Source organism: Podarcis vaucheri, assembly GCF_965113315.1.
Source record: "Podarcis vaucheri genome assembly, chromosome: 11".
Lineage (NCBI taxonomy): Eukaryota > Metazoa > Chordata > Lepidosauria > Squamata > Lacertidae > Podarcis > Podarcis vaucheri.
In genome coordinates this window covers 62,876,285-62,901,342 of record NC_138749.1, presented here as the reverse complement: position 1 = coordinate 62,901,342, position 25,058 = coordinate 62,876,285, and the positions used below count along the sequence as shown (strand labels likewise).

At 41.5% G+C, this 25,058-nt stretch overlaps 1 protein-coding gene across 5 annotated transcripts in view; it reads left to right on the top strand.

Annotated features, from left to right (window-relative positions):
* LOC309542668 (proprotein convertase subtilisin/kexin type 5-like) overlaps nucleotides 1–25,058 on the top strand; it is a 169,289-nt gene that overhangs the window by 37,333 nt on the left and 106,898 nt on the right. For all 5 annotated transcript variants that reach the window (XM_082241529.1, XM_082241531.1, XM_082241533.1 and 2 more), the window contains 2 exons: nucleotides 8,563–8,676; nucleotides 23,393–23,536. In XM_082241529.1, coding sequence (XP_082097655.1) covers nucleotides 8,563–8,676; nucleotides 23,393–23,536 — 258 coding nt within the window. The remainder of the gene's footprint in view (nucleotides 1–8,562; nucleotides 8,677–23,392; nucleotides 23,537–25,058) is intronic.

Here is a 25,058-nt window from a genome sequence, read left to right as displayed (position 1 = left end):
TTTTTATGGAAGCCGCCCAGAGTGGCTGGGGAGGCCCAGCCAGATGGGCGGGGTATAAATAAAATAATAATAATAATAATAATAATAATAATAATAATAATAATAATAATAATAATAATTATTATTTATCATCAGCAGAGAAAACAATTGCATTTGATGCAACCTGCTTACTTCTCTGCTTATATTCAGCAAGCCTTCTCCTCTTGCCACTTCCGCGTTTTGGCTTATTTGTTATGCTCAATAACAAATATAATAACAATATAACTAAAAGTACTTGACAATAATTTTTAATGATTTTTCTGCAATTTTACACACATTTTTTCACACTTTTTAAAAATAAGACAAGTTTAAAATTATTGAGAATTCCACAAAAATGCAAAATAGCCAATATTTTTATGTGGTTATTTACCAAGTAACACTAAATTACATTAATTTAACACTAAATTACATTAAGTCATGTTACAACTTTTTAACACCCCTAATTTTTGAAATTTGAAAAATCCAACACACCCTAATCCCTTAATGTTGCTACCGTGAAGGGGGACGACGACTCTTAATGTTTTTTTCTACAAATTTTCCCTTTCATTTTGTCCCCCCCCATCTTTCCTTCAATATAAGCACAGCTGTCATCGCTTTTTTCTTCGCAGGATTACTATGTTTGCACACAGAGTGTTTATCTTTTAATGCTCCTTCCTCATGTTAAGTTTCCTTTTCTAACTTGAAACAATTCTGGTCTTTGAACTTCTCTAAGCAGAGAAACCTTATCCATAGTTTTCTAACTGTCTGTGTATCATTTCCTTATTTATTTAGTGTTTTAATCTTTATACATTTTACAAATTTGTTCATCATTCTTCTCCTTCCGTCTCTCTCTCTCTCTCTCTCTCTCTCTCTCTCTCTCTCTCTCCTTTGCAGGTTTCTGTTCTTCATTATATTTCCTACCATATTTACTCTGCTATACAGTGGTGCCTCGCAAGACGAAATGAATCCGTTCTGCGAGTCTCTTCGTCTTGCGGTTTTTTTGTCTTGCGAAGCGGCTTAGCGGCTATTAACGGCTTAGCGGCTTTAAGAAAAAGGAAACAAACTCGCAAGAACTCGCAAGACGTTTCGTCTTGTGAAGCAAGCCCATAGGGAAATTCGTCTTGCGGAACGACTCAAAAAACGGAAAACTCTTTCGTCTTGTGCGTTTTTCGTCTTGCGAGGTACCACTGTAGTTTCTCCCTCAGTCTGTGGCTCAGTCTGTAACTCCACATAAGAACACGAGGAGAGCCTGCAGGATCTGTCCAATGGCCCGTTCTGTTCTCACAGTGACCAACTAGATTACTTTTCAACGCCCTCTCCCTCCTGTGGTTTCCAGCCGCTGGTATTCAGAAACTTGATTGCCTCTAGCTGTAAAGGCACTGAGCTTAGCATCAAGGCTAGCAGCTATGACAACCTTAGCCTCCATGAATTTGTCTAAGCCTCTTTTAAAGCCAATATTGGACAGAATCTACATTGCCTATGGACAATTACCTGCAGTTGTTCACACTATTTTTTTCAGTAGTCAGTGACTGTCTCCAATTAACACTCTTCTCACTCGTCTCTCTGCCCATGAAATACCTTAAGGATGAGTAGAATTCTCACTTCTTATGCATTAAATTCTGTTTTTCTCTTTTTCCCCAACCTGTTTTTTTTAATTAATCTCTTCTTTGATTGGTTGATTTCTTCTTTAATTGCTTTCTTTCTTCTTTGCTTATTTTATCAACGCACAGATCTTTCTTCTTCAGACATTCACAGTTTTGCTTCCTACTTCCAAGGTATTGAACAGGTATTTATTTTTGTCTTGTATTTGGCCTCCCCACACAGTGAACACTTTACTAGCTGGTGGAATAATGTTTTGGAAAAATATACTTGAACACATGTATTCTGGATTTTTTTTGTTTGTGTTTAGTGCTTTTCTTTTTGTCCCTGGATTTTGCTAGCCATACATAATTGCCTTAAACAATGGAAGCATTCCATAGAAAACAGAAGGAACCCCCCCCCCCAAATGCTATCAGCATATATACATCAAGTCATAGTGGGGACGGATCCTTGCCTAGAATAGGTGATTCCAAACACTCCCAACTGCCTGGCTATAAACAAAATAGTGTGGGGTTTCTTTTAGTTAAATCTCATTGTCAGAGGTCACTTCCAGATTACGTCTTTATTGAGTATCTGATCTTATTTGTGTATGTGGTCATCAGGTGCACCAGGTTCTGCCCAACATGGGGGCGCAGTGTGCATGTGATGTCACACAGTGGGAGGAGGCCCAGTGGGGCCTAGTGGCAGCCTGGGAGGTGCTTGACGGGACCCACCTAGCTGCAGAATATTGGGGGGGCCTCATCCTCCATGGCCCCGCATAGATGGCACACCTAGTGGTCATTAGATGATGCTATGCCAAGTAGGGCTAGATGATATCTTGGAAAATTGTCTGAAACCAATATGGCGTTCAGATCGCAATACCTATTTCAGACATTTTGTATTCCTAGCTCAAATTGCTTGCAGACAGGTGCAAAGGTGCAGGCAGGCAGACGGAGCCCGAGAAGGTGCTTGGCCGGAACCTTTTGAGGCTCCACCTGCTTGCCTGCCTCCACCTGAGCGGTCAGGGAAGGAAAAGGGAACCCGCCCAGGTGGAAGCAGGCAGGTGTACAGAGCCTGAGAAGGTTCCTGCCGTGCACCTTCTCGGGCTCCGTCTGCCTGCCTGCCTGCACTTTTGAGGAAGCTCCTGTGCCCCTCTGACTTATGTGAGCCGGAGCAGTACGGGGGGCTCGCTTCCCACTCCCCAGCTGGAGTGTGAGCTGGAGCCGTATGGAGGCTTGCTCAGCTGTAGGTCTGAGTAATGTTTTGAAGGGGGAAGGAATGGGTTTCTGTGCAGTCAGTCTGAAACGGGACCCAAAATCCTCATTTTTCGGATTTTTTTAGTTTCTCAGCTGCTTTTTCGTCCTCTAAGGTGGGGAGAAAGAAGCAGCTGAGATACATTCCAGACATTGTGGTATATTAGCATATTGTGATATTTAGCTGCTAATATATCACAATGTTGAAAACCAGATATCGCCCACTTTCCAATGCATTCATTCACTTCACTTATTTACTAAAATAAATAAGTAACACCAAGCTTTTGGGCAAGCAGGTTTGTTGTGTGAGAGTTCCAAATCAACTTAAATATGTGGCCTGAACTTGCCAATATGTAATTTAATATGACTTCAAAATAGCAAAACGTGTTCTCCCTAGCAGAGAGCACGTGTTGCGGTGGGGGATACAAGCCACCCCAGTGTTGCTGGGCGGATTTGCAGAGTGACCCAGGCAGTGAATTGGTTAATTGGGTCGCTGGGGAGAATTGCTTGTTGCCAATTTTGAAGGAGGGGTCAGAGGTTTTAAATATTGGTCGCCCAACTTTGGGCGTCCTCTTGGCTGCTTGCACCGGATCACCCGCCCACTGTCCCTGTATTGGGGGGGTTGTTCACTTGACCTCGCTATGCCTGTCATGGGGTCGTCTGCCTTGGGTCAGGGGCCTGGTAGGAATTTTGTCCATTTGGCTGATTGGCTGGTGCCATTTGGTTTTGCCTACTGCGTAGCAAATTGTTACAACTTGTAAGGTTGGCGGTTAGGCATTGGTTCAAATTGGTTGGTGGAGGGGTAAGTGCCTACCCCTCCAATGGTGGTATGGAAAGGGAATTCCATTAAAGGAATCCAGGGGCTTGCCATTCTTTCGTCCTTGTCCCTGGCATTGGACTTGGGCCGTGCAAGCCACCAGGAGCATAAGGGTGAGAAGTGAGGGACTGAGGCCCAGCTTCATTTTCTCCCCAAAATTTGTTTCCCGCACTGGCTTCCGCTGGAATCTGGAAGTCAGTTCTGTCCCCTGGGCAAGGACAGATAGTCGGAACCAATGCCTAAGCAACCACTCACTTGTATGTATTTAAATAAAGTTGTGGCCAAAATCGGGCCAAAAACCCAAACCAAAATTGATGTGTTGAAGGAGGTGAGGAACAGTGTGCTGTGTGAATAATTGGGTGGCTTGGGGACCTCGACACGCAACAGCCTGAAAGTGATGTGTTTCTCTTGTAGGACTTAAAAGGCCACCTCACTGTGGTTTTCAAAGCAGCAACCACGTCAGTGGTTGAGGCAAGAATGCTGCGTTGCTACACTACATTGCTAGTGCAACAAAGAGATCTGGATTTGGTCCATTGCTGAATCATGTGATGGCAGCAGTGCTGGTTCAGGATCAAACAGATCCTTTGCCAGGCAAACACTGAGATGCTGTGGCGGAGGCTGGCAGAACAAGGCTTGTTAGATGGACTCTTTTGCCTCAACCGAACCTTTCCACTCTGGTGGATTGGGGTTTTGGATTGCAGCCTTGGCATATTGTAAGCCTTTATTTCCTAAGAGCAAGTTGATGACTCAAGGGGAATGCTTTGCTTTAGGAAAGATTGCATCTTATTCTGTTTCTCTTTCTTTTTTCTTTTAATGTCCCTTTTAATGTTAACTTGGGACAATTCTTATCCACTAGAAGAGCCTTTATAAAATACTGCATTGAATACAAAAGCAATCTCTGAGATGACAAGACTGGAAATAATATATTTTAAACAATTATTTAGATTTCAGTCTGGCTTGGCTTTGATTTCTAGACATTCAGGAAATAGAAATATAGAACTTTTGGAATTGAACTGAATGAGAAAATGTGCACAATTACTCCTACAGCTAAGTGTGACATTATGAAATGTTTAAATGTGAAGAAGTCTTGTTTTTGCAGCCTCTCATTTTCTCCAGAAATGAAAATCTGTATAATCAATTACTCCATATATTTTCTTCTTCTTCAGGGCATATGAGCGTCAAACTATTGATATTTCAAAAATGAAAACACCTTTAAAAAACCACTTAAAAATATCAGCTATTAGAGAAATGTGTCCATACATTCATACAATATTCATAGGAAACTACTGACATTAGGAATTGTAGAAAATAAGACAAGATAACATACAGGCCAACACATGCCAAAACAGACTGGTTTTGGCTACCTTTAAGTACTGTGGAGCAGTATGTAGGTTTTAAATTTTTGGCTAGTATGTTATTACCAGGGGCTGCACCATTGCCCACTTTACTCCCCATGCCCCCATTATTCCCCCTACATTTACCCCCTAGAGCAGGGCGGTCTAACATCTCAGACCAAGTGGGCCATAAAAGTACTTCGATACAAAACCTGTGAGCTGTGCACTGAATTAAACTGAATTAATGTAAATTAAAGAGTTCACAATATAGTTGATATTATTTAAAACACACAATTAATATATTTAATTGAAAATATAATTAAAGTAATTATATTTAAAATATTTATTTAAAAAAATAATACACAAACATATGTATGCACTTTTGTTAACAACATAGACATTGAATCCCTGTCAGGATAAAAAGGAGGGGTTTTAAGAATTGTAATAGTGATATCATTATTATTATTATTATCATCATTATTGTTTTAGAAGGCTTCTAGTAAAAATGATTCGCGCCTCCTGTGAAGCCAGTACATAAATGCAGCCCAAGAAGAAGAGGGCACAGGGGGGAGGAGAGTGGCTCCCGCAGCCCCCGCCTGGCCTTAGCAGGTGGCAGAAGGTCCCACTGGACTGAGAGTTTGTAGGGCAAAGTGATGGGTTGGTTCAGCAGGGAGAGGCGGCTAGCTGCGTTGGGGTGGGAAGAGAGGAGGAGGAGGAGGCACTACTGTAGCAGCAGCAGCAGCAGTGGAGGAGGGCAGACTACATGGCTGCTGAGGCAGGTGGTGCTCAGCTCCACTCTGCCAGGTGAGCAAGTGAGCTGCTGTTGTGAGTGGCACACGGGATGCAGCTCCAGAGCCACCATTGGGGATCAAAGCAGTCCAGCATGGACTCCCTTCCTTGGAGTCGGCCATGGAGGATCTCTACAAGCCCCCTTCCCTTGTGCACCAGGGGCTGCCAAAACTCACTTTTCTAAACTCACTTTTCACTTTCCCAACCACATTTCTGAAGCCACTTTTCTTTTCTGCATCCTTGCTTTGTGACCCTGTTTTCCCCTTCACCCCCTCATTTTGTGCAACCTCCCTTGCACATACACCACACCCATTGTAACCTCCCGCATCTCCCACACCCACCAAGCGCTCTTTCCATCTTCCACCTGACTTTGAAGCCATCATCCCCTCCTAGTCTTCAGATCATTTCACCCTCCTGCTTTCATCTTTAACCCCATTCCCAAGCCTGCTATTCCCTTCTCTTTTTGCAACCCCCTTTGCTCTCCCATTTTCACCTTTATTTCCTTTCCCCGCCTCCTTACTTTTCACAACTCTTCATTGCACACAGACCACACACCCCGTTCCCACCTCTCTCCTCTTCTGCAGCCTTCTTTGCACTCACAACTGATGCTAATATATATGATACTGTATCTTTAAGATGAATAGGATTTTAAGAGCAAGGCTGTTAGTTTATTAAGTTAGAGAATGTTTAAGTTGATGGATGTTGTACACATGTGGGTGTTTGCTTGTTAATAAAATATCTTTTCTAAATTACTGCACTGAATTTGGAACTTCATGCTGAAGATAACGCATGGTGCCAGGAGTGAAATTTGGGATTATGGGAAGGTGCTATAGAATATTTGAGGGCTCTTTATCTCTCTCACATAAGGAAGCCAAGGAATGGAAGAGTTTCTCACTTCTCCCTCTACCCAAACAATGGTAGAAGTTTGAGAAAAGCAAGGGTGGAGGGACACAGATGAAAAAAAAAATGTTTCTTAAAAAATGGCACACAGTTGAGTAAAGCAGGGATGGAGGAATACTGAGGACTTGTTCAAACGGGTTTGTTTTTTTGAAAAAAACAAGTAGAAATAGCAGAGATGGGTATAACACAGAAGCTAACACCAAAAAGCTCAACGCAACAGAGCCTTTCCTAATTCAATTCTTCATCAGTCTACTCAAATCTCTATGGCACGAGGGAGAATTTATGGGAGCTGAAGGGACGTGTGCATGTAGGAGCCACTTCTAGTTGTGCACGGTGGCCTCTGTATTCTAAGTGATGCTGCAGGCAGTTGACATACTTGACAGAAGGCCACTCATGTTCAGATTACACAGGACACATAAGGAATCAGTAGTGTTTATTATTTTGTAGGAAACACTGGAAAAATCAAATGTGCATTTGTCCTTTGCTGCTGTGTGTTGGTTTTCTCAACCCTGGATGAACTCTGCTTGCAGCTTCTATTGCTGACCTTAAAAAGTCACCCTGCACAAGGGTTGCAAAATCCTGGAAATCCAAACTGGGATATTTACAGGAAAGGTCGATAGGTTTGCAGAATAAAGTGCAGTAAATTTCCTGTAAATATACCGTATGTCAGCTACTCCGTAAGCCTCAGAACTTCCTTTGACAGAAGTTTAAAAAACCCCACCATGAAACATTTGTATTGCAATGTGATTCAGAGATGCATTTCTTAGATATAATGTGAAAAGAACAGGTTAGCAACTGTTCTGTGCTACACTTTATAGAAAATAATCTATAGTGGTTTTGATGTGCTGTATGTGGGTGGTGATTATATTTCTTTTTTAAAATGAGAGACTATTGTTATTTCGATTATATGTTCTGTTTTGTTTTCTCTGCTCTCATCAATATCTAATCTTGTAACATATACCAAAAAGGTTTCATTGTGGCTATGGTAATATTCCATTCGAAAGAGAACAAAAAATAGGTAGCAATTCACTTCAGAAGTGATTGTTTATCAAACTTCATGCACAGCTGAATGTTCAGAAGCATTTTTTTAAAAAAAACATTTCCCAGGAAAGTAAAGAGCTGAACAATGAGCAGCAGGTTAAATTACAACAGGTAACTTAAAAGGGATGCCAAACAGAAGATGATCAAGGTTCCAGGTCATGTTTTCAAACTAAGTTACTTATTGTCAGAAACTTATTGAAGATTCTGAATTCCACAGAAAGGACTTGCAGATCTGAGTAGGCTATGTATAATTGGGATACAATAAATACATAGAATACAAAATCATTATTTTTAAACAGACATTTATGTATCGTTTGCTATGTAGTTGACTCTCAACTTAAATGGGATTTACGTTCTGGGGATAGCATGTAAAACCAAAACTGCATATAGTCAAAACACTCACTCTCTGCACCGCTGAATGCTCTTCCGAGGTGAGTGTAATGGTGGCTGGGATTGTCTATGGTTCCCCACCCCCACTGGAAGCCTGCCCCCTTTGATTGATTGATTGATTGATAAGCAAATTAAGTACATAAGTTGCGAGTAGACTGCATTCATTCCTTCTCTGTCATGATCTTCTGCGTGTAATAATAGAAAAACCACCCTGCGTTCTTAACAACTGTATAGATTGAAAGCCTGTTTTAAGAGTATATAAGGCACTATGCTCTCCCCCCCCCACACTTACTTTTAAGAAAAGTAGTACATCAACCTGAATTTTGCACCAAGAAATGTATTCAGCTCCTTTTTTGGAACAAACAACTGCAGATTTTATATATTTATTTAGGATAACCATGGTGTTGTTTTGGTATTTACCACATGTTTTCCTTATTGACAGGTGGAATGGATAGAACAGCAGGTTGTAAAAATAAGGACAAAGAGGGATTACAAACCTGGTGCCATCCAGCCCGTGTATTTTAATGATCCCAAATGGCAAAGTATGTGGTACATGGTAAGTTCATATAGGCTATTTCTTGACTAAAGTATTTCATGGTAAACAAAATAGAATGCCATAACTTTGTTTTATGTGAAGCAATAAAGGTTATGAAACTTGATCATATGAGCTGTTACCAATTCAGGATCTGTGTTTAGAATTCCAACACGTTAGGTTTTATCATGGTAGAGGGAGAAGGGAACCTGTGTTAGCAGAGAGAAATTCTTTTCTTGAAGGATGTTGCATTTATCTTTAATTAAAGCTATAATTTCTTGAGAAGAAGCATAGATCCCAGAGTGATGATATGGTACTTTTGTGGTTTTCTGACCAACATTAGTGCAAGCTTCATCCTTTCTCCCCAAATTGGATTACTGCAATGCAGTTTATATGGAGCAAACAAAGTCTGAAAATTTCTGTAGGTGCAAAAAGCAGCCCACAAGGGTTTGGTCTGGAGTCAGCAGGTTACATAACATTATGCCAATCCTTGGTCAATATGACTAGTTGTGAGGGTTTTCTGTGCTCATTTCAGGGTTCTGGTTTTTACTCTTAAAATCCTAAAGGTCAAAGTATTTCAGGAATCACTCCCTTGGTTATAAACGTGCCCAAGAAGATGATTCTGCTTTTAAGGCTGTTTTCTCTGTCCCTACCCAGTCAGAAGTTCCACAAAGGTGGAATTTGATACCAAGACATGGAATGCTGGCCTCCCAAAGGATATATTATCTTTCTCCATCAATGCTCACTTTAAGAAGGACACAAAGAACAGTGTAGTTTTATTAGGGATTCTTAAGGTAACACTTCTGAATGAGCCTTATCAAAGCAGTTTTTACTGTTGCTATAACCTTTCTAATTTTTCCAAATTTTTAATTTGCTGTTTTATTTGTTTATAATATTTTTTTCCGTATAAAATTCTCTGCTATCTTTTGTTATACTTATTCTCAAGGCTCCCAAGCCCTATTCAGGCATTATTAAAGTCAAAGTGTGTTGGAGATTCCGGGGGCTGTGCGTGCCAGCCCTGCCCCTTTCACCTATTAAATCAGTTGGCTTGCTTTCAAGGCTCCCTGCGATCAGGAATGCTGGTCATGCAGGGTGACTTGTAAGCTTTTCAAGCAAACATTCAGACCTTGCTGTTTAACATGGCAAGATCAAGGTGGAGGGGGCAATGCCCAGCCCTCCCCATCCAACATGTTTTTATTTCGAGGAACTCATTGTGACTGGATTGAGGAGGCACTTTGCTGGTAAAACAGTTGGTCTGATATTTCAACAAGTAGCTTCAGGTGATAAGTTTAAAAGAATCCTTCCAGATATTGTGTTGTTGTTTTATGAATGTAAATATCATTGCAGATGAAATTATTTTCCATTTTTTTGAGCAAATGGTGCAGAAACAAACAACTTAGAAAGTTTTATTAATAACTAGTGTTTGCATTGGTGGCTATAACAGCATTATGTTTAAAATAGTAATATACCACTATGCAATTGTTCAGATCTTGATTAACAAATAGCCTAGCAATGAGAAGAGCTGACCTAAGTTTATTGTTCCAACTTCTTCATCAAAGACCTTTCATTCATATTTCTCAAATGATCTTTATTATAATTCTGTTGACTCCTACTATCTAAGAGACATAGCTCATCATGCTTTGCATGCTGCTATCTTATATGCTACTCATAAACATAGTTACTTGGAATAAAACTATTAGTCTAAATTAATTTAGGGTCACCTCTGAAAAGAATTCCATCTTTAGAACTGATTCTGAGTAGAATTGCTATAGGGAAAGCAGAGTTTGGAGTGTAAGACTCTGGAGGTGCTGCATTCAAATGTACCGTATTTTTTGCACCATAACACTCACTTTTTTCCTCCTAGAAAGTAAGGGGAAATGTCTGTGCGTGTTATGGAGGAAATGCCTATGGGTGGCATGCCTACGCATTTTCCTCCTCTAAAAACTACGTGCGTGTTATGGTCGGGTGCGTGTTATAGAGCGAAAAATACGGTACTTAGTATTTTGGAGTTTTGGCATACATAGCATCATCTTTAGGGACGCGGGTGGTGCTGTGGGTTAAACCACAGAGCCTAGGACTTGCTGATCAGAAGGTTGGTGGTTCGAATCCCCGCGACGAGTTGACCTCCCATTGCTTGGTCCCTGCTCCTGCCAACCTAGCAGTTCGAAAGCACGTCAAAGTGCAAGTAGATAAATAGGTACCGCTCAGGCGGGAAGGTAAACAGCATTTCCGTGCGCTGCTCTGGTTTGCCAGAAGTGGCTTAGTCATGCTGGCCACATGACCCGGAAGCTGTATGCCGGCTCCCTCGGCCAATAAAGCGAGATGAGCGCCGCAACCCCAGAGTCGGCCACGACTGGACCTAATGGTCAGGGATCCCTTTACCTTTACAGCATCATCTTTATGCAGTGAAGTGGGGTGGGAGCTGGCACTCAAGCCTGAATTAGATTCAAGTACAGATTCTGGTGTGCACAAATCTGACATTCAGATGTGTGGGTGGGATGGGATGGAAAGACCAGATAGATCTTATGAAGACTCTCTAAGCCATGCTTTGATAAGTCTACCTAAGAGAAGAACTAAACAAACAACAGATTAAGTGGCAGATCAGAGTATTCACATCAACTTTCTTCATCTCAAACACCATTTTAAATTGAGGCCACACGTTTATCTTTAAATAATGGGAATGTTGTGTATACATTTGTACTTCTTAATGAGCAGCAGTAAATAATTTTCTAGTAAAGTGTCCCTAGAACCAATATTCATTAAACTAGCATTTTTCACAATAATTTGTAGAAATACAACATTTAATCTTGACTAGGGATGAGTGAGCCCATTACAGTGATAATTTGTTCCAGTTTTACATGGGGACAAAACCAGTGCTATTTTTCTAGAAAAGACCAATGCCTTTTTTCTAGAGGTGTGAGAACTCACCACAAACTCACTTTTGTTCTTTTATAATAGCAATGGTGCCCACCTGAGAGGTGCTGGAACTGAGTTCACGCTGAAAATAAGCTTTGGACGGAACTAAGTCTGTGCTGTCCTGTTTCTGTGAGGGTTTTAAAGAGAAAATCCGTTGAAACCTGCAACGAAATATACATTTAAAATGTGGGGGAAATTACTTAAATGGTGGTCCAGTGGTAACATTAAACTTAGTACCTATCAGGTGATATTTTTCACCTTGCTGAAAATGAGATGGTTTCACTTTAAATTTTTTATTGGTCTAAAGCGTGTCAGACACCGGAGGAAACAATCCCCAGGAGCGGACAAGACAAGGAAAAGTCCTTGCCATCTGCTTTTTATTCAATATTTACAGAGAAAGGCTTGGAACACAGCCTCTTGGAATAATGGCGTTGTCCCGAGTGACTCTCCACTCCCCTTTTCTCCCACTTCCTCCTTCGTCATTGTCATCATCTCCCCTACAGGTGGCGCTGAGGGCCCTTTGCTTCTGAGCTCTCTGCTCTACTACAGTCATACCTCAGGTTGAATGTGCTTCAGGATGAGCGTGTTCGAGTTGCGCTCTGCGGCAACCCGGAAGCAACAGAGTGCATTACTTCCGGGTTTCGCCGCTTGCGCAGACGCTCAAAATGACGTCACACGCATGCGCAGAAGCAGTGAAAAGCGACGGGCGCATGCGCAGACGTGCCATCGCTGGTTACATTTGCTTCTAGATGCAAACGGGGCTCTGAAACAGATCCCGTTCACATCTAGAGGTACCATTGTACTTTCAAGGCTCGCCGGGTTCTGGGAATGGGGTCTGGAATGCTTTCTAAAGACCCTCTGTTGTCCTCCTGGTGCTCCCTCTTCCTCCTCCTCCTCCCATTATTTCCCAGCTTTCCCCCTCATCTGCCTCTGAGCTGTGATCTCCCTCAAACCCCTGTTGTAATTCTGAACTGTTAGGTTGGGAGGCAGTCTCCACCATTCCTGCTCTGTCCAGTTCCTGTCATAGTGTGGGCTTTCAGTAATTGTTGGACACTTCACTTATGACTATTGATTTTACTTTCAGAGAAAATAATCCAACCCACTGCCCACAAACGTTTGGCAGCCCCTGACTTAGCATGATGTATGAGTCAGGTCAATGTGTGCAAAGCGTGTGTAGCAACGTAACATGTTTACACACACTAGCTCTTGTGTCCTGGCATTGCAGATTAAAGCATGTTCTTGGTAAACTTTGGTGAGCCCTAGCTCTGGCTGAAATAAAACTTTATCGTCCCAGCTATTGGTTCACTTAGAAAAAGCAGCTTATGAGAGGTCTCCCAAGCTCAATTTGTTTTATGATGAACATTTTCAGGAGTATGAACGGACACGTTTCTTAAAAGAATTCTTCTTGTTGTTTTTTAAAAAATGCATGTGAACTGAATTCCTGGAGGGAGCTGCCAGAAGTTCCATTTACTGGCTTCTGAACCTGCTGAATAAAATGCCACAAGCATCTTAAACTCTGCAAGGGAGAAAGAAATGTCAAGGGTGATGGATCTTTAGCTTATCGTAGCATCAGTTTACACTGTTGATATGCCTGTGAATTCTACTGGCACTGTGTATGGCTTTTAAATGAAAAATACTGGTCCAGATTCAAAGAGCTGTTTAGGGCAGTGTTTTTCAACCACTGTTCCGCGGCACACTAGTGTGCCGCGAGATGTTGCCTGGAGTGCCGCGGCGGCGGTGTGGAGAGGCCGCCCAGCGCGGGGCTCTCGCCGTCTGCCTGCCTGGCTGCCTGCGAGCTCGGCGGGCAGCGCCTCCATCCGCAGCACCCGCCTCGCGGCTCTCATCTGTTTAACCTTGAAGTCCCCCCCCCGGCGCGCTCTCCTTCCTCGGCGCTCCGGCTCCGGGGGGCGGAGGAAGAAGCTCCCGGGCTCCAGCGTGTCCTCCCGGGCGAGCGCCACTCGAGAGCCACGAGGCGGGCGCTGCGGACGGAGGCGCTGCCCGCCGAGCTCGCAGGCAGGCAGACGGCGAGAGCCCCGCGCTGGGCGGCCTCTCCGGGGAGCCCCGCGCTGGGCGGCCTCTCCGGGGAGCGAGAGGCGCCGAGGAAGGAGAGCGCGCGGGGGGGGGGGACTTCAAGGTTAAACAGATGGACGTTGTGACCACAATCAGTTTGAATCCCTCCTTTTTTCCTAAGAAAATAAACATTTTACTGTTTTTAGGTATTCTCGTCTTATACCCATTCATGCAGTCCAGTGTGTTTAAAGAATAATTGGGTAAACAGGGTGGTAGCAAAGCACCCCTTTGGAATTATCCTGTGAGAGGATGTTATTTTAAAGCACCTGTGTGCCAATTTGGGATGTCTGTAGAGTTTATTTTTCCACATTATAAAAATATGATACCCTCTCTTCTCAAAGGCAGATGTAATATTTTTAACAAATATTGTCATGAGTAAAAATAAGCCTAAGGTTTAAAAAAAAAGAAGTCAAATTTTCGCCCACTAGGCGGGCGCCGGACTGTGTCCACCCTATTTCCCATCCGTCCTGGGTGGGGATCAGATCGGATGGGATCGGATGAGAGCGGACAGGCGGTCTGCTCTCATCCGATTCCCCATAGAGAGCAGCGGGGCTCTGACATCTCCCTCTCCGCACACAGTGGTGGTGTGCCTCGTGATTTTTTTCATGAAACAAGTGTGCCTTTGCCCAAAAAAGGTTGAAAAACACTGGTTTAGGGTTTCAGAAGAGAGGTGTCACAAGTTGCTTCTGAAACTCCTCTCTGTTTGCTGGGGAGCTACTGTTTGAGAAAAATAACTCTAAAGCTCCCATTGGCCCATAGAACTAGTTTTACAGTTCTTTGACCCTTGGCCAGGATATTCCTTTTTCATGTTTGCTTGAGGCATTGCAAATCATGATGGCAGAGTGTGTAATAAACTGAGCTCATAGACTTATTTGCTGACTTTATTGATGTTTAGCTTCTGATCAGTATGCATTCTCAGTAACCACATCTTAGAGTTGTTAGTATGAATATCATAAGTATTTCAAAGTACAGCAGCTCATTATATACTCATTGCTGCTGCAGCAGAGAAGAATTAATAGAGTGGTACATGAGTATTTAACCAATACACCTTAATGGCTCCAAAGTCCTAATAAACAGAAATTGTTGATAAATACAGACATAATTTATGTGAGGCTCTTAATTATTTCATTCCCATAAATTGCATGTATCCTTTTTCTAGAATGACAATACCATTTTGTTCATCATCGTTCAAATGACATATCATTTATTATAGGCAGCATTTCTGTGAGGTTTAACTATTCAAAGTATTCTTTATACACAGAGATACTTTACTCCATATTTCATTAACACAATCAAACAAACGTTTTGTATTCAGCCAGTTTTAAAAATAAGAGAGTATTTTTTTAACCACTTATTTTAGAGACATATCACTGTTTCCAGTGGCAACATATTTCTTCGGGGCCACATCACATCAGGGTGATTGCCTGCTTACCTGAGCCACAGTATGTGGACCAAACAAATAATTATTTCAAAGTACATGAGAAGCTGCATGGTTTTGCACACAGTACAATTTGTGGAGGGAATTTCACCCCACTGATAAAACTAGGTTCTATTCCATGGGATACAATATGTATTTGTCAGTTAATTACATCCTCATCTCTAACTCACTGAGATACAAAACACATATACAGTGGTGCCTCGCAAGACGAAAAGAATCCGTTCTGTGATTCTCTTTGTCTTGCGAAGCAAGCCCATTGACGGATTAGCGCTATTAGCTGCTTTTAGCGGCTTATCTGCTGATCGGATCAGCTGATAAGCGGCTTAGCGGCTTAGAAAAGGGGGGGGAGGGGGAAAAAGCAGGAACTCCCAAGACGTTGTCGTCTTGCGAAGCAAGCCCATAGGAAATTCATTTTGCGAAGCACCTCCAAAACGGAAAACTCTTTCGTCTAGCGAGTTTTCCGTCTTGCGAGGCATTCGTCTTGCGGGGCACCACTGTATAGGTACAGTGCTCATTTTGGATCATGCAGCCATTACTGTAGAGGTCAAGTAGGGAAACATATTGTCTTACAATCCAGTTTGGCAATTGGATGCTTCAGTATTGTCAAAGCAATTACCGTATTTTTTGTTCTATAAGACTCACTTTTTCCCTCCTAAAAAGTAAGGGGAAATGTGTGTGCGTCTTATGGAGCAAATGCAGGCTGCACAGCTATCCCAGAAGCAAGAACAGCAAGAGGGATCGCTGCTTTCCCTGCGCAGTAATCCCTCTTGCTGTTCTGGCTTCTGAGAATCAGAATATATTTTTTCTTGTTTTCCTCCTCCAAAAACTAGGTGCGTTTTATGGTCTGGTGCATCTTATAGAGTGAAAAAATATGGTAATTCAAGAAAAATTGTCAACCAAGTTAAAGGAATGCCTTTATATGAATAGTACTCTGGATGTCAACCTTGTATGGGATGTGGGATATGGGATGCCATGAAATCAGTTATTAGGGAAGTATATTTAAGAGAAACATAACATTTTTGGATGCACAGAGAGGCAGATAAAGATTATTTGCTTATGGGGATAGCAAAGTTAAAAGTCAAATGCAGACACACTGGGAGTTCTAAAATTTACAAGAAATTACTAGTGAAAGGTGTGCTCTAAACATTTATATGATACAATCATACACAGTATGTGGTCCATGAAGAGATTATAATAGTTATTGATTGCTGCTTGACTGGAGATCGTGCACTTTTGAAAATCCAAGAAAGGCTTTTCACTCAGTAGACGATATACCAACCCATGAAATATGGCACATAGCACTAACTGAGAAAATAACATCAGTGCAGTTTAGCCCAAGGTGAAATCCAGCAGGATAAGTCAGATGAGATCTGAGTCCCTTTTTTCACATAGGAAAATTGTCACATGAGAGATTTACAGCCCTCATTTTCTCAACACTCATTCTGGAAAGCTACACTTATGCAGTGCAAGGTATTACAAGCTGTGACTGCATTGTTACGGTTTTTTGGATGCTGGCGATCCTTGTTTGTAATAATTTCAGACTCAAAACTTACTTTTGCTATGATTATTACAACATTTAATTAAAATTTTCAATAAAAATAAAAAGATTTAAGTCCAGGCTTGCCTCTGCTCTGGTCGGTTCGATGACTAAGTGTTCCAGAGCACAATGATTTAGGATATTGAGGAGTTTTTTCCCAGATGATACAGCTTCCAGCCTAAGCCAGCAACAAACAATTGCCTCTGCTGGGATGTTGTTGCCAGAGGACTGGAACAGCTAAAGAGCTCAGGGGAATAGCTGAGGTGCTTGAGAAAGATACCTCATTCTGCTTGATGAAATCAGGTAGAGCATCTGTTCTCAGTAGGGTTGTTCTTCCTCTGAAAAGAGCAGGTACATTGTCTGGAGGTACTCTTTGATCCAGAATGGTCACTAGAGATACAGATGGCCTTCATGTCTTGGAGTGCCTTTTTCAAACTTCAGCTCTTCCCGAATAGAGACTACTGACCACAGTTGGCCATACTCTAGTGATGTTGTGTTTGTAGTATGGCAATGTGTTCTACATGGAGCTTTGTCCTTAAATCACCTGGAAGTTATAATTGGTACGGAATACAGTTGTCAGAGTACTACCATATGACACCAATCCTAGAATCATAGAATCATAGAGTTGGAAGAGACCACAAGGGCCATCGAGTCCAACCCCTTGCCAAGCAGGAAACACCATCAGAGCACTCCTGACATATGGTTGTCAAGCCTCTGCTTAAAGACCTCCAAAGAAGGAGACTCCACCACACTCCTTGGCAGCAAATTCCACTGTCAAACAGCTCTTACTGTCAGGAAGTTCTTCCTAATGTTTAGGTGGAATCTTCTTTCTTGTAGTTTGGATCCATTGCTCCGTGTCCGCTTCTCTGGAGCAGCAGAAAACAATCTTTCTCCTTCCTCTAAATGACATCCTTTTATATATTTGAACATGGCTATCATATCACCCCTTAACCTCCTCTTCTCCAGGCTAAACGTGCCCATAAGGCATCGTTTCCAGGCCTTTGACCATTTTGGTTGCCCTCCTCTGGACATGTTCCAGTTTGTCAGTGTCCTTCTTGAACTGTGGTGCCCAAAACTGGACACAGTACTCCAGGTGAGGTCTGACCAGAGCAGAATACAGTGGCACTATTACTTCCCTTGATCTAGATGCTATACTCCTATTGATGCAGCCCAGAATTGCATTGGCTTTTTTAGCTGCCGCGTCACACTGTTGGCTCATGTCAAGTTTGTGGTCAACCAAGACTCCTAGATCCTTTTCACATGTACTGCTCTCAAGCCAGGTGTCACCCATCTTGTATTTGTGCCTCTCATTTTTTTTGCCCAAGTGCAATACTTTACATTTCTCCCTGTTAAAGTTCATCTTGTTTGTTTTGGCCCAGTTCTCTAATCTGTCAAGGTCATTTTGAAGTGTGATCCTGTCCTCTGGGGTGTTAGCCACCCCTCCCAGTTTGGTGTCATCTGCAAATTTGATCAGGATGCCCTTGAGTCCATCATCCAAGTCGTTGATAAAGATGTTGAATAAGACCGGGTCCAAGACAGAACCCTGTGGCACCCCACTAGTCACTCTTCTCCAGGATGAAGAGGAACCATTGATGAGCACCCTTTGGGTTCGGTCAGTCAGCCAGTTACAAATCCACTGAGTGGTAGCATAGTCAAGACCGCATTTTACCAGCTTCTTTACAAGAATATCATGGGGCACCTTGTCAAATGCCTTGCTGAAATCAAGGTAGGCTACATCCACTGCGTTCCCTTCATCTACCAGGCTTGTAATTCTGTCAAAAAACAAGATCAGGTTAGTCTGACATGACTTATTTTTCAGAAATCCATGCTGACTATTGGTGATCACAGCATTCCTTTCTAGGTGCTCACAGACTGTTTACTTAATGATCTGCTCCAGAATCTTCCCTGATATTGATGTGTGACTGACTGGGCGGTAATTATTTGGGTCCTCTCTTTTCCCCTTTTTGAAAATAGGGACAACATTTGCCCTCCTCCAGTCTGCCGGGACTTCGCCTGTTCTCCAGGAATTCTCAAAGATGACTGCCAGTGGTTCTGAGATCACATCTGCCAGTTCTTTTAATACTCTTGGATGCAGTTCATCTGGCCCTGGAGACTTGAAACCTCCTGAAAGAGGTTCTTTGGATACATATACAGTCGTACCTTGGAAGTCGAATGGAATCCGTTCTGGAAGTCTGTACGACTTCCAAAACATTCAAAAACCAAATCACGGCTTCTGATTGGCTGCAGGAAGCTCCTGCAGCCAATCAGAGGCTGTGGAAGCCCCTTGCTCAATCTGCTGCTCCCTGTTGTCTTTGTCCTCCCCTCCTGCACGGTTATTTCTTCTCCGCCCCCCCCCCCGCTCCCTTTCTTTTTCCACCCCCATCAGTGGCTGGCTGAGTCTGACCTGATGGCATCTGCCCACTCCTCCTGCCTCCCTCTTGCTCCCATCGAGAAGCCCACCACCATGATCTGAAACTGATCACTGCAGAAGGGCTCGCAGGGCACATGGAGGTCGGGGGTAAGGATGCGGGCAGCGGGAGAGGCAGGCAGGCGCAGGCGGAAGGGTGGCAGTTCTGGCAACTTTTTTCTAAGAAAAACATGCTGCCCAAGTTCATACAGCCTTTCCCACAAGACAATCTAAAGAGGCTGAGAGCACCCTGCCATTCATATGCAGCATATATATATGTCATTGCATGTGATCTTTGGCAATCACTCGTAGCCTCAGCTTCGTTGGACTGGTCATGTTGTGCGGATGCCTGATGATCGTCTACCAAAGCAACTGCTCTATTCCAAACTTAAAAATGGAAAGCGTAATGCTGGTGGTCGACAAAAGAGGTTTAAAGACTGTCTCAAGGCATATTTTTAAAAAAATGTAGTATAAACACTGACAACTGGGAAACACTGGCCTGTGAGCGCTCCAGTTGGAGAACAGCCTATATCAAAGGTGTCATGGGCTTTGAAGACACTTGAACTCAGGATGCAAGGGAGAAACGTGCTGAGAGGACGGCATGCTTGGCAAATCCACACCGTGATCAACTCCCGCCCAGAAACCAATGTCCCCACTGTGGAAGAATGTGTGGATCCAGAATTGGCCTCCATGGTCACTTACGAACTCATTGTTAAAACCATGTTTATGGAAGACAATCTTACTCGGCTACGAGTGATTGCCAAAGAACAAGAAGATATAAGGGAGGCATATCAGTGATGGTAAAGATTTTGCTCTTGTTGGAGAAGAGAAAGTTCAGGCAAGGACAGTCTGCTGACATCACTAAAGGAGAAAGAAGCTGTCTTGTGGCAGGTTTCCAAACCTTTTCAAAGGAATAGGGTTTATAATCTCACACCCTTTTCTACAGCCCAAGGTGCATGGCTTGTCTGAGCCAAATAACAGAACTTATGAGTCATTTCCCTCAGTGAGCTGCCTATGGGCTAATTTCTTAGTGTTAATAGAAATGGAAGAAAACTGCCAGATCAATTGGATATTTTGGATGAAGAAGAATAAAAGGGACTCGTCGTTTATTTTATTGTAAGATAAGAGATGAAAAACCTATGAGTGGGTTGGACATTGGTCAGTGCATTCTTTTCTTCAGTTTTGGCAGCAATAGATACAAAGGTCAGATAGGTTTCTTGGGTTAACATAAAGCCTATTATTATTATTATTATTATTATTATTATTATTATTATTTTATTTATACCTTGCCCATCTGGCTGGGTTTTCCCAGCCACTCTGGGCGGCTTACAACATATCTAATAACATAATAAGAATTTCCCTAAACAGGGCTGCCTTCAGATGTCTTCTAAAAGTCAGATACTTGTTTATTTCCTTGACATCTGATGAGAGGGCGTTCTACAGGGTGGGTGCCACTACCAAGAAGGCCCTCTTCCTAGTTCCCTGTAACTTGGCTTCTTGCAGTGAGGGAACCGCCAAGAGAAGGCCCTCGGTGCTGGACCTCAGTGTCCAGGTATACTGGGCCAAAGCCGCGTAGGGCTGTAAAGGTCAGCAGCAACACTGAATTTTGCTCGGGAAACATACTGGGAGCTAGTGAAGATCCTTTACGACTGGTGTTATATGGTCCCGGCGGCCACTCCCAGCCACCAGTCTAGCTACTGCATTCTGGATTAGTCACCTTCCAAGTCCCCTTCAAAGGTAGCCCCACATATGCAGCAACCCTCACAGTTTCCATAGACACCAACCCTGATGAGTTTTAGGCATCTTTTTCTTTGCCAAACTAACTGGTTAGTTGACTGGAGATTTTTTGTTGATCTCATGATGCTCTGATATAATCTTAATTTATTACTGTAGTAGTTTGATTTTTTTAAAAGATTTTTTTATTTGATTATGTATTATATTTTATGTTGTACCCTGCCATGGGATTAATTTTAGTGAAGGACAGGTTAAAAATAAATGATAAAAAGTATATTTTGAGTGCATGGCAGTTGGGGGGGGGGAGAATAACCAGCTATGTTTACGAGAAACTATGACTGACAGGGTCAAAATACCTTGAAAATGAATCTTGAAATAGAATTGAAATCTTTATGCTATAAACTGTGCAATGCCTTGGACAGACTGTCATTTAAGTAGGCCAGCCTTGTTTGTTTACAAATCAGAAACATTATAAAACTTGCTCTTCAGCATATTGCATTGGGATTTCTAAAGTAGTTAAAAAATGAGAAAAAGCGGGGTTTTAAAAATACATTGAGGCGAAATGGTTGTACACACAAAAAAGAGAAAGAGAGGAAACTACTAGCAAAAAGAGTTATCAAAATTTACCTGGCAGGGGAAAAGACCAAGGATTAAATTTAAAATTTTAACAGCTGTAAAAAAAAGAGGTGGATTCTCATTGCCAGACTTAAAACTACAGTGGTACCTCAGGTTAAGTACTCAATTTGTTCCAGAGGTCCGTTCTTAACGTGAAACTGTTCTTAACCTGAAGCACCACTTTTGCTAATGGGGCCTCCTGCTGCTGCCGCGCCTCAAGAGCACGATTTCTGTTCTCAACCTGAAGCAAAGTTCTTAACCTGAAGCACTATTTCTGGGTTAGCGGAGTCTGTAACCTGAAGCTTCAGGTTAAGAACAGCTTCAGGTTAAGAATGGACTTCGGAACGAATTAAGTACTTAACCTGAGGTACCACTGTACTATGAAGCAGCTTGTATGATCTAGTTAAAGGAATTAAAGAACACAGGATTGTTAGACCTGGAATGTTATGAGAAACATTATGGGTGGCATGCTTATTTGTGGTATGATAAGGTAAAAATACACAAAGAATTTTAAAATCATTGCAGAAGAAGGCGTATATATGGAATATAGACTAGATACTAAGCTTTATTGGAAAAGAAAACACCTTTATGGTTATCACCTATAGAAGCCAGTCAGTACTCAAAAGAAAATAAATATGATGGAGTAGTGGGGTAAATATAGAGATATATTTTTCTGGAAATGTATGTAAATTGAAAAAGTTTGAAGAAATCTGAGAATGGATATCAGATTGGTTTCAATATTCTCACACCAATGAGTATTTTAAAAAGGATCTATTAAAAGGTTTTATTATGAGTTCTGATTTTGGAAAAAAAATGCTTGAAGGAAGAGAGAAATTGAATTCAAAATGTATAAATTATTATTAGAATGGGAGGCGAAAGATGAAATAGTGAAATTGGTAATGATGAAAAGATTTAGGACACAATATAGAAATAAGCAATATAGAAATAAGGCCAATACATGGCACTTTAAAAAAAAAAACAACCTGCTTGCCACCTTTACAAATTCCAAAGCACTAATAGATTGCATGGAGTACAAGGGAACTGATTTGGGGGGGAGTGAATGAACTTTTGAGAACTCTTGTGTCTCGTACGTGTTGCTATGATACTTGTTCTAAGAATTTATTCCCCCCTTTCCTGCTTGTTCTCATGGAGCCCAGGGGAGCTGGAGCAAAGCACCACTCCTGAAGAAGGCCTGAATAGGACACTCATTAAAAGGATTCACACTCTCTGTGGTTCCCAAATGTCAGCCTCATTTCTTTATAAACTCACCTCCTCCATACAAAACAAAGAAAATATGAGAGAGAACAGTTCATTTTTCATTTAACATAAACTGGTGTACAAAAGCTCTGTCATAGCTGCTCTTCAATAAGCACCTAAAGTGGCAATTATTTGGGGGGAATTGTTTTGGCTACAGGTTCTTAGCTGCTGTTCCCCTCCTGCTGGTGCTGCACTAAACATGCCAGGAACTCTTTTTTTGTAGATATAAAGGAATCTGGATAAGTTTCCAGACAGCTATTTCAGGGATTATACAGTACATAAGACAGCCTCTCCCTTCCCACCCACCCCAACCTGCCCACCCACCCTAAGCATTTTTTGTGTTTCCATGGCTATTCTGTGCAGGCGTTTTGTCTACTTTTATCCACATGCAGTTGTGTTGGAAAATTCAAATCCTCTTTCTCCCCCCAGCAATCAAATGTACTGTACTATGGAATGCTTAGAAAAGAGCTGTGGGGTTTCTAAAGGCCCATAATAACAATTAAGTGGTCTAATAACTATACCCTGATATGATGAGCAATCTCAAAAGAAATAACTAGCTCTATTTTCATTTCATTTAGCGTCCCTTTCAAATTATCTTGCTGTTTGTTAATTAGGGCATTGATTTTCTGTCTCTCCAGTTTAAATCAATATGCTCATTTGTGGATAATTAAATTGGTTATACTAATGAATAGGCTAATATTTCCTTGCATTGCACTGGCAACTAATTTCCTGCTTTTTTGCTTGTTGTTTGTTTTTCTTCCTATAGCACTGCAGCGATAATATAAACCTCTGTCAGTCAGATATGAATATTGTAGGCGCTTGGAGGAGAGGCTACACTGGAAAGAATATTGTGATCACCATCTTGGATGATGGCATTGAAAGAAACCACCCAGACTTGATGCAGAATTATGTGAGTCTCCACAGTGCTTTGGATAGCTGTTTTATTCTTTTATGCTTATTTGTTTATCTCAACAATTTGTATACTTCTTAATTACAGTATCCTCTGGAAAGGTGTACAGGAGACTCAGTAGAATGAAACTTACAGTTTTCATTTTGCAAGCCATGTATCTGAGACATGGGCACCACTAACTGCTGAAATTTTACCTATCAGTAAACCGAATCTGGTCTTGCCCTACACAAACAAGCTCAAATGTAACAGATTTGCTGTGTTGTTTCAATAATTAATCTTGCCTTGGTCTTTTGCTATGTGGCCATATTTGGTGTACTTTTCAGGTGAGCAATATTCTGAATCACTGCATCAGTCACACGCAATCCATGCCCTCTAACCCAGAGGGCTCTTATGCCAGGCCACAGCCTACTACCGCAATGTTGGCAGCCCTGTTTCAGACAGAGTTGCTGATGAACAGGATTCTGAATTGGTGCACAATTCACACATAATCTTATGTTCAGGGCCATGATCCCTGTTTTGATTGCTGCGAATCCAGCTACCATACCAACAAAGCACCAATAATATCTCTAAACTCCAGTATTCAAAAGTATCTGGTGGTATTTTCTGCTACACTTCCTGTTCGGCACTATCCTTAGCTTGCTGCTAGAATATATTATTAGGACATGGTTAGAATCTCAATAGTTAACACATTTCTAGATTCTCACTGAGAATAAATTAATCAGGGATTACTAGCTCCACCCCATTCAAGTCCTTCATGAATTTAACAGATCAACTTAATTCTCCACGTCGTTTGCTACCTATTACCTAAGCTAAAAAATTCACATAAGAGAAAATGACATTAATGTTTAATTGTATTACATATGTGAATGAATATATTTTGGCAATGTTATACAGAATCACTTGAAGCCAATAGACTAATTAGTTTTGAACGAAGGTGAAATAAAGATTAATCTGCCTCATCATTCTACCACATCAAATAACAAGAGTTGCAAAGATACACAGATGTTTACATTGTTTTCTACAGGCAAATGTGAAGAAGACAAAACCACATTTCACATCCATTAAAAGTTGCATATGCTCCCTGAAGATACAAAAAAATATGTCATCTAGTAGCTACTGTTAATAAAGATACACTTTCCCCACGGCTTTATTTTTCAAGTTGTATGTTTAAATTCTTTATCGACGCATGAAAATGTTTCCTTCAGGCAAATAATGTTCTCTTAGAATTATTTAAATTGCTTGCCCTTTAAACAAGAATAATGTAATTCAAGTTTGTGAACAAACTATTTATTACTGTGATAAAGAGAATTTTGATAAAGAAAAGAAATTTGAAATATAGTAAATAACTAAAACTACACAACTAAGTACTACTTAGATTAAAACAGTAGTTTTCATAAATTATAAAAAAAATTAATGCAACTTCAATTTTCCAGAAGTAATTTAAATAATATATAAATCCTGCAGGTTTAGAACATGTATTGCTTTCCTAAACCATGCAGCAACCACAAAACCACAGGAATGT